We start from the raw sequence: 10,367 nt of genomic DNA, 5'->3' as shown, positions 1-10,367 counted from the left end.
CCTTGACTACACAGTGAGTTCTGGAATGGGCTCCAGAATAAGACCTTGTCTCAAAAAACACGAAAAGAATGGCTGGCCCCTTAGAATAGCTGGGGAACTTCTGTGGTTGATTCTGATCAGCACAGATGATGTAGACCACTATGTACACCAGGTTGGCCCCAAACTTACAGAGATATGCCTGCCTTTGTCTTCCCAGTGCTGAAGTTCCCGTGAGCCACCACACCCAGCTGGAATACACTTCTTTTTTCTTTTTTGGTCGTCTTGAGACAGGGTCTCCCTGTAGCCCCAGCTGTCCTGGAACTCACTATGTAGACCAGGCTGGCCTCGAACTCACAGAGATCTGCCTGCCTCTGTCTCCTGAGTGCTGGGATTAAAGGTGTGTGCCACCAAGCCTGGCTTTTATCGGGAATGTATTTCAAACAGTTACAACCCCCACCCCCACTGAAGCAGGCTTGAGTCTTATCTTCCTCCATATTAGAGGCCTGAGCATGCACACTGGTGTCTGGCAACACGAGGATGGCCCAGCCAGAGGACCTGGTGTCTGCAGTCCCCACTGAGGAAGAGAGGTGAGGCTGCTGTGCTGATGTGGGATCAAAGTCCCATGTACCCAATGTTCAGCCCCACCCTCTGCCCCTGGGCCCCATCTTTGACCTTCAGTCCCTGGGCTGTCCCTTCCTGCCCCTTGGGACCCACTTCAGTGGCCAACTGTCCACTCTTACCCTTGACCTCCTGGAACTGTACATCCTAGGCTAGCCCTGCCACAGGAAGATGGAGCTTGCAAGAGCCTGTTAGGGGTCCTAGGCACCCCAGAGACCCTTCATTACCTGCATCGGACACAGAATGTATGGCAGGTTCCAGAGCTGGATGCTCAGCATGCCCAGGCCTTTCTGGCGCTATGGCCATTGGGGGTGAGTATTCAGAGATGGGGATCCCTTCTGACCCTCCCTATGGTATCTTGGGTCACCCAGGTGACCAACACAACACAAACTGGGCTAATCCAAACTTTGTGATTTGTTTTCACTATGTAGCCCAGCTAGCCTCCAGCTCATTATGTAACAGAGAATGACCTGGAAGCTCAGATCATGGTTGTGTATGCCACCACACCTTACTTATGTAGGGCTGAGGTCTGAACCCAAGGTTTCACACATCTGAGAAAAGCACTCTGTCCCCATGTTTGGTTTTATTTTTTTATAGATATGTTTTATTTTTATTTATGTGTATGAGTGTTTTGCTTGCATGTATGTATGTGCACCATGTATGTGTAGTACCAGCAGAGGCCAGAAGAGGGTGTCGGATCCCCTGGAACTAGACTCACAGATGGATGTTAGCCACCATGTGAGTGCTGGGACCTGAACCTAGGTGCAAGAGCCGCCATTGCTTTTAATTGATGAGCCATTTTTAATTTTTTGAGAAAGTGTCTCATGTAGCAGAGGCTGGCCTCAAACTCACTGTGGATAACAGACATTAGCCACCACACTCAGTGGAAACCTACATCTTGACTCAAATGTTGGAAACACCTAGAAGTGAAGGTGGTTTCTGGGAAGTCTGGATCCTGAGCTTAAGACAGCTTGTGTATTTCTCTTCTTTCCAGTTCTCGGTGTTGCTTTCCATGGCATTTGGGGGGTGCAGGTAACAAGCACCTGTTCTATAAGGGCTTCCACAAAGAGGCCTTTGTCTTTCCAACCAAATCAGCAAAGCAGCTGGTGGCCAGAGCTTAGCAGCTCAGTGACATCAGGGCCAGCTGCTTTATGTTCTCTGAGACTTCTCTCCTCCTTCCCAGGGCCTGCCCTGGTCCATGATATATGCATTCCATGTGGAAGAAGAGAGATGCTAGGTGCATTGGTTCCTTGGAACTGATGCAGAATACACCGAAAGGTCCTCAAAACAAGTTTTAAAAGCTCACCTGGGAGATGTACAACCAAGCCAGCGCTGAGAACTTCTGCCTGAGCTGATGTCACCATGTAGCCAGGTTGTCCTTGAGCCCCACAATCATCCTGCCTCAGCCTCTGGGGTGTTAGGTTAAAGGTGTGCCCCACCAAGCACAGGTGATTGTGTCAATCATTATTCATCTCCTATAGTTCAGCATTCTGATGCCTCGAACAAGACATTTCACAGAGCCAGCCATTCAAAGTCCAGAGGATCAGGAGTTCAAAGCCAGCTTTGGTTACATAGTGAGTTCAAAGCCATCCTGGGCTACACAAGACCCTGTCTCAAAAAAAATAAATTAAGCCTGGCATGGTGGTACACGCCTTTAATACCAGCACTGGGAGGCAGAAGCAAGCCTGGTCTACATAATGAGTTCCAGGCTAGCTGGGGCTATAGGGAGACCCTGTCATTATAAATAAATGAATGAATGAATGAATGAATGAATGAATAAATAAATAAATAAATAAATAAAAATATAGTTCTTCAGGGAAACTAGACTTGGTAGCACACACCTTTAATCCAAGCACTCAGGAGGCAGAGGCAGGCTGATCTCTGTGAATTCAAGGCCAGCCTGGTTGACATGGCAAGTTCCAAGCCAGGTAGGGTTATATAGTGAGACTGTCTCAAAAACAAACAAAACAAAACAAGTCTTCAAAGAATATGGGATAGATTTGGAGGCAACAGCCAACAGGATTTGTCAGACTTCAGCTGCCTCAAGAGGGCACTGTCCTTGTGGTGGTAAAGATGGCTGTCTGTGTTACCTTCCACCAGTTTAGAAACCTCAGTGTGAAAAACAAATGTTTGGAGCCAGGGATGTGGCTCAGGTGGCAGGCAGCATTCTGGTACAGTAAGCAACAGTCCCTTGGTTTAATTCCCAGCATAGCCATGGGCATGGGGGGTTGAGGGGGACTCACTTTTCCCCAAAGAAATCCAGCAAACCAAATGTATGAGATATACCTACAATCTCAGAATTTGGGAGACAGAGGTAGGAGACTCATGAGTTTGAGGGTAACCTGGGTGATATAGTGAGACTCTGTCTTTTAAAAAAAGAAGAAAAGAAAAGAAAAAGGCCAGTTGTGAGTTGTGATGGTACACTCTCAATAGGATTTGCTGAAGAGGTGGAGGCTGGAAGATCAAGGCCAGCCTGGGCTATACCTTGCTGATAGCACACACATTTAATCCCATCACTCAGGAGGCAGAAGCTTGGCAGATCTCTGAGTTTAAGGCAAGCCTGAGCTACAGAGCAAGTTCCAGGCCAGCCAGGGCTTCATAGTGGGACCCTGTCTCAAAAACTAAATAAAATGGAACTGGGAATGTAGATCAGGGGCACAGTGCTTATTTACCATGTGGAAAAACTCTAGGTTCAATCCTCAGCACCACAAAAAGAAGGGAAAAAAAAGCCAATGAGTAACAACAACAAGAAAACAAAGAGGGAACTGGAGAGATGGCTCAGTGGTTAAGAGCACTAGCTGCTCTTGCAGAGGACCTGGGTTCAGTTCCCAGCACCCACATGGCGGGCTAACAACCATCCATAACTCCAGTTCCAGGGGATCTGACACCCTCTTCTGACCTCTGTGGGCACTGCACGACATGGGAGCACTTACATACATGCAGGCAATGCACTCATACACATAAAATAATAATAAATAATGCTGGGCATGGTGGCGGACGCCTTTAATCCCAGCACTCAGGAGGCAGAGGCAGGTGGATCTCTGTGAGTTCAAGGCCAGCTTGGTCTACATAGCGAGTTCCAGGCCAGTTGGGGCTACAGGGAGACCCTGTCTCAACAACAACAACAACAACAACAACAACAATAAATAAATAAATAAATTTTTTAAAAAAGAACTGGGGGGCTAGAGAGATGGCTCAGTGGTTAAGAGCACTGACTGCTCTCGCAGAGGACCCGGGCTAGATTCCCAGCACCCACATGGCGACTACAAACCATGCTTGACTCCAGTTCCAAGGGGATCCGACACCCTCTTCTGACCTCTGAGGCATTGCACAACGTGGGTGAGCTCACATACATGCAGGCAATACACTCGTACACATAAAATAAAATAAAATAAAAATAACTTAAAATAGAAGTGCCCTATGATCCAGCTACATATTAAATTAAATTAAATAATAGAATAGAATAAAATAATAAAATAAAAATAAAAACCAAAGAACACACTTCTCTGACAGAGGAGACACCATGATCAAGAAGGTGGTTTTCCCAGGGTGAGGCTCATCCATTGCACTCTGGATGTGCAGACCTACAATTTCCCCAAGTGTGCAAAACACAGCTGCATAATTTATGGTAGTGGGGAACTGCATTCACACTCTCCCCTAAAACAAACGGGCTGGAGAGAGGGCTCACCACTGGTTGCTCTTGCAGAGGACCCAGATTTGATTCCCAGCACCCACATGGTGACTAATAGTAACTCCAGTTCCAGGGGATCTGATGCCCTCTTCTGACATCCGTGGGCACTGCATGACACGGGTATACTTACATACATGCAGGCAATATGCTCATACATGCAAAAATAAAAATAATCAAAACAAACAAGCCATCCTGGTCTACATAGCGAGTACAAGCCAGTTGCGGCTACAGAGAGACCCTCTCTCAAAAGACAAAACAAATAAACAAAACAAAACATAGAAGTTCAGCAAAATCCAATGGTAGGTGTCTACTGATTAAGCTTAGGGACATGTCCACCCCTGCACCAGAGTGGTCAGTCCGAATCTTCCTAATCCTATCCTATTTGTTAGATCAAGTCCTGGCCTCACTTCCTAGAGCCTTGGCAGCACCAGTCTCACCCACAGAAACTGGGAGTAGGAACAGGGTTTTCTCCAAATGGAAAGGTGCCAGGCAGGCAAAAACAGACATCTGCATATATGCTTATCAAACTGACCTCTGCCTCCCCCTGTCCCCCCAGAGTTTCCTGGTCATAGGACATAACCCTAGCCAGGTCTTGGTACTGAAGACAGGACCTTCACAAGAAGTCAACACCTATCAGATCCAGAAGATTCCTGGAGGTGAGACACCTGCCCTAGGTTTCTAGTCCACACAGCAAATCAAGAACTGCCACTTTTAATCCCCAAATATCTCCCTAATCCCATCTGCCTCTGTCACTAAGTCTGAGCCTCCATCACTTCTTTTTTTTGTTTTATTTATTTTATGTGTATGAATGTTTTGCCTGCATGTATGTAAGTGCACCACATGCATGCAATGTATTTGGAGGCCAGAGGGGGTGTCGGATGCCTTGGAACTGGAGTTACAGATGGTTGTTATCTGCCATGTGAGTGCTGGGAACTGAATCCAGGTCCTCTGCAAGAGCAGCTGGTGCTCTTAACTGGTGAGCCAGCTCTCCAGCCCCTCTGCCGTCACTTCTTGCTAGGACCATGGCAGTAGCTTTCTCTCGGTTGTCCTCCCTATCACCCTTTTCTTGCAAAGCACAGCAAACAGGTATTTTTCACACATCAGTAACATTAAATGTCCCTGCCCCAAACCCTACAAAGAATATGAAACAGTCCATGACAGTTAGGCTATCATCCTGGCCCATAATGCTGGGTGATCCTGTTCCCTTTCACTTCCTTACCGTTGGCTTACGTTCACTCTGCTCATTCATGCTGTTCTTCCAGCTTGCTAAGTGTGTTCCAGCTGAAGAGCTTTGCTTTTCTTCTAGCTTGAAAGTCTTCTTTGAGTTAGTCTTGAATCTTGAATCTTGAATCTTGAGTTAGGGTGAATTAGTCTTGATCTCTCAAAGCCTCTGTCTTGGGGCTGGAGAGCTGGCTCAGTGGCTGCTCTTCCAGAGGATCCAGGTTTGATTCTCAGCACCCATATTGCGGCTAACAACCACCATAGCTCCAGTTCCAAGGGATCTGACATCCTCTTCTGGCCTCCACAGGCATTGCACAACACAAGTGCATCTACATACATGCAGGCAAAATGCTCATACACATAAAGAAAAAAAATTAATTTTCAAAAAAAGAAAGAAATGTAACCTAGATCAAGAGTTCAAGGCTTGTCAGGCACGATGGTGTCAGTATTTAATCCCAGTACTCCAGAGGTGGAGGCAGAAGGATCTGTGAGACAGAGGCCAGTCTAGTGGTCTATATATTAAGTTACAGACCACCAGCTGGGGCTACAGGAAAAGCCTGTCCAAAAAAAAAAGTTCAAGGTGACTAGGCATGGTGGTACATACACATGGTATACACAGAAAGTTCAAGGCCAGCTTGGGCTGTCATAGCATGACCTTGTCTCAAAAAAATAAAATAAAATAAAATAAAATAAAAGTAAGGCAGGAACAATGACTCACACCTATAATCACAAGTTTATAAGTTTGAGAGCAGCCTGATATATAGTGAGATCCTGTTTCAAAAAACAAGCATCTTTGATGAATACTATTTGGTGTCAGAACTGGGGTGCAAACACCAAGAGAGGAAATGATGGGGATGCCAAGGGATGGACACACCCATGCTCTGAGGGACGGAATACAGGAATAGATGAAGAGAGAGTCCCAATGGCCACCCTGAACGTCTTCTTCCTCATTCACATTCTTGCCTCCTCCCCCAGGTGTGTCCCTGGAATCCTCCAACCTCTGCATGCCAGACTTGCTGCATCTCCTGGCATTTCTATCAGTCAGCAGGTACCAGTCACCCATTACCGTGACAGTGGGGACCTTTCCCTGACACCCCATCCACACTGTGGTTCTCCTTTATCTATTCAGGGATGTTTTGCCAAGGACCCTGCTCTTGCCCTCTCTGACTCTAGGGCCTAGAGACAAGCACACAGGTGAGGCACAGTTCTCCAAGGGAGAGGACAATTGGCTGGCCTCTTTGCTCTAAAGAGATTGGCTCTGATGGAGAAGATTTCTGGGTTTAAGAGAAGATAAAGCTGGCAGCAAGGCTCAGAGAAAGCTGGATACCTAAGCTTTGGGGAGGGACTAGATTCCTGGGGTCCAATCAGAATGGAGTTGGGAGGACTAACGAGTTCCTGGCCCTGAGTGAGGAAGTCTGGGAACCAAGCCTGTTGTTTCCCCTGCACACCTAGAACAGCTTACTCCTTGTGCTGGCCCCCAGATCCTCTACAAGCTGGCTGTGGGCAATATGACACCTCAAAGAGGGTGCTGTCTGTGGTGAACCAGCTCTACCTAGAGACACATGGAGGCTGGGGGACAAAGCCAACCCCTGAAGAGACAGAGCCAGAGACTGACCAGAAATACAAACTAGGTTAGCCTGGTGGGGCCTGGGTCCCCTGAGGGATGAGGGAGTGGCTGCCACTGTTAGAAAGGACCCAATATGCTCTTTACATCCAGCCCCTAGGAAGCCTGCCCCGCACAGGGTCTCCTGGGTGGAAAGCCCACTGAGCACGGAAGTGCACCATCCTGAATCGGAAGTGCACCATCTTGGAGCCGAAGTCCACCATCTTGGACAGGAAGCGCACCATCCTGGATCAGAAACTTACCATGCTAGGCCTGCTCTGTCTAGTCTAGCGGAAGAGAAGGAGGAAGAAGTGGACAATGACTACTACAAAGATGAGGAAGAAGGCCCTGAGGATGTGCTCACTGCTCACGTCCGGGCTCTGGCTAGGGCCAGGAGCAGCTATGTAGCCAAGCAGTACCGAGGCCTTCGAGCACGCCTCACCTCAGATTCTGGAGGTCCCCACAGGCCTGGGGACCCAGCCACGGAGCTGCTTCAGGATGTGCGCTATCTCCTCACTGACCTTCAGGATCACTTGGCAAAAGACCCTGACGTCAGAGCTATCTTTGGGAATAGGGGACCTGGGGCTCCTCAGAAAGACGAGGATCTTGGTAATGGGGATTGGATGGGAACTTCCCATGGGTTTGGGGTGCCATCACTGACCCTACATGTGTTCACATCCTATTTCTTCTTTCCCATCGGCATGCACACTCTTTACTGCACACAGAACTGTTCTAACGCGTGCATTGCCGGCTGGACTCCCCCACCCCCTGTCTGTACTTGTGGGTGGCCTTGTTCTCACCAGCCCCACGTCCTGCAGGGCCCGCGGTGGAGGCGGCCGTGTGCCGGGCGGTGCTGGCGCCCCTGAAGCCCGCCCTGTGGACGAAGCTTCGAACACTCCGAGCGCAGGAACTGCGGCGGCTGCGGCGGAGACAAATAGCGCTGAGGGCGGGGTCGGGGCCTCCCGGAGCACAGGGGGCGGGGTCGGAGGGGCAGAGCCCCGCCCCCGTCCTGCGGAGTCGCATCCACGCGCGCCTGGAGTACCTGCACGCCGCGTGCTCCCCGCGCCGCAAGGTGGCACTGCTGCTGGCCGTGTGTGGTGACGTCTACGCGAGTCTGGCCGGCGGGGAGAATGAAGGTAAGGGGCCTGTGGGCATCTGTCTGGGTGTGAAGTGGCACCTGTGGGCGTGGAGTGACTTAAGGGCTGGTTGCTGGAGTGTATGCACATACATCCAGGGGAAGGGTGGCATGCTTTGGTGACAGGTGTCCACTCAGGTCTGGGATCTCATGGAAGATCCCAGGTGCACACCCCTGCCAAGCTCACCTGTCCCTGGGCTTTCCCAGAGCCCCTGGGGGCCGACGCCTTCCTGCCGGCCCTGACTGAGGAGCTGATCTGGAGTCCACACATTGGGGAGACACAGCTGGACGTGGAGTTTCTTATGGAGCTCTTGGATCCGGAGGAGCTACAGGGAGAAGGTGAACCCCTACTTCCAGGAAGCCGAGACACTAACAGGGAGCCCCAGCCACCTCATGCCTCAGGGGGGAATGATTGCATTCAGGGAAGCCCAGAGCATTGTCCTCATCTCTCCTCCCTCCCGCCCCAAGCTGGATATTATCTGACCACGTGGTTTGGAGCACTGTACCACATTGCCCACTACCAGCCCGACGCAGGTCGTGCGCCCCAGGGGCTCAGCTCTGAGGCCCGAGACTCCCTGCGCCAGTGGCACCGAAGGCGCACACTGCACCAGCAGGACCAGTCCAGGACCCAGGTGAGCACCAATCCTCTTGCAGATTGAAGGGAGGGCGGGACCTGTTGCCTCTCTGACCCAGCCTTCCACCTCTCCCTACAGGCTGAGCTGCCCTTTGAGGAGCCATGGGCAACAGGGACTGCAGGGGACCAGTGATGATTAGAATCCTCCAACCCCAATCACTTCTGGGCCTTTTGGTTAAGATCAAGTGTGGACTTCTCAAATCCTCTGCCCAAGCAAGAAGGGAGGGCAAGAAGGCAGGAAGAGAGACACCACCCATACCCACACCCACACCCCACCTTTGCCCTGGCCCTTCCTGCTTCCACAGCCTTTTCCTAATATCCACAGCATTCCATCCTGCTCTGGGCTGATGTCACTTCAATCAGTTTCTCCTGGACCATACCCCCCTACCAATATCCACACCCTTCCATCCCGCGCTCTGCTGATGTCTCTTCAATCAGTTTCTCCTGGACCATACCCCCCCCCCCCCCCTTTCTCTCTCTCTCTCTCTCTCTCTCTCTCTCTCTCTCTCTCTCTCTCTCTCTCATCTCTCAAACTGCATCCCCTCACCCGAGTCTCTTCTTTGGGGCAGACAGAATACAGACACCCTGCCTCAAAGATGTCCACATCCCACTCCTCTATATCTGTGAATATTCTACTTGACCCAGTAAAGAGTCTACAAAAATTATCAGGTTTGGGGGCTGGAGAGATGGCTCAGCAGTTGGGAATGCTTCTTGCAGAAGACCCTGGTTCAAATCCCAGCACCCACATGGCAGCTAGCTATACTCCAGTCCCAGGGGATCCAACAGCCTCTTCTGACCTCCTCGGGCATTGCACGACATGGGTGCACTTACATACATGCAGGCAATACAGGCATACACATAAAAAAAAAAATTACCAGGTTTTGAGGGATAAGAGGGGAGGAACTAGAGAGATGGGTGCTCTTGTAAAGGACCCAGGTTTAGTTCCCAGCACACACTGGGGGCTAACAACCATCTGTAACTCAAGCTCCAGGTGATCCAACCTCCATGATCACTGCACGTGTACACTTACATACATGCAGGCAAAACACTCATGTATAAATAAATTTTAATATTTTTTTAATGCTCACAGGGTTGGAGAGATGGCTCAGTGGTTAAAAGCACTTGCTGCTCAATCATAACTAGAGTTGGGATCCCAGCACCCAATGGCTGTAACTCCAGCTCCAAGGTGAACTGGCACCCTCTTCTGGCCTCTGTGGGCACCCAGGCACACGTGCATGTACACTCACAAGACACATATACCTGCAGGTGCGCACAGACACACAAATGAATAAAGAATAAAAATTTTTTTTAAATGTCCAGACATGGTAGGACAGGCCTTTGTTTCCAGGACTCAGGAGGCAGATATGAAAGATTATTCTGGATTCTTCTGGGCCCTATGTAATTACAAGAGTCCTTATAAGAGAAAGCATGGGGTTGTCATGATCCTGCACTCCCAGCTGCTCAGGAGAATGAGGTAGGAAAATCA

General features: G+C 49.8%; 1 protein-coding gene and 1 non-coding gene across 2 annotated transcripts; both read left to right on the top strand.

Annotated features, from left to right (window-relative positions):
• The first annotated feature begins 516 nt into the window (after positions 1-516).
• Rinl (Ras and Rab interactor like) lies at positions 517-9,260 on the top strand. The gene is made up of 12 exons (XM_008853935.2): positions 517-566; positions 749-908; positions 4,845-4,944; positions 6,485-6,557; positions 6,639-6,703; positions 6,991-7,140; positions 7,227-7,298; positions 7,383-7,721; positions 7,931-8,248; positions 8,455-8,586; positions 8,716-8,879; positions 8,961-9,260. Exons 1-12 carry the CDS (start codon positions 517-519, stop codon positions 9,012-9,014), a joined length of 1,677 nt encoding a protein of 558 aa, XP_008852157.1. The 3' UTR covers positions 9,015-9,260.
• On the top strand, positions 4,096-4,257 carry LOC115067793. The gene has a single exon (XR_003847160.1). It is a non-coding gene; the product is annotated as a U1 spliceosomal RNA (small nuclear RNA).
• Positions 9,261-10,367: the final 1,107 nt, after the last annotated feature.

This window comes from Nannospalax galili, unplaced genomic scaffold (assembly GCF_000622305.1).
Source record: "Nannospalax galili isolate Female #2095 unplaced genomic scaffold, S.galili_v1.0 scaffold886, whole genome shotgun sequence".
Taxonomy (NCBI): domain Eukaryota; kingdom Metazoa; phylum Chordata; class Mammalia; order Rodentia; family Spalacidae; genus Nannospalax; species Nannospalax galili.
Note: the sequence above shows the minus strand (reverse complement) of the source record. Positions and strands in the feature narration are given on the sequence as shown.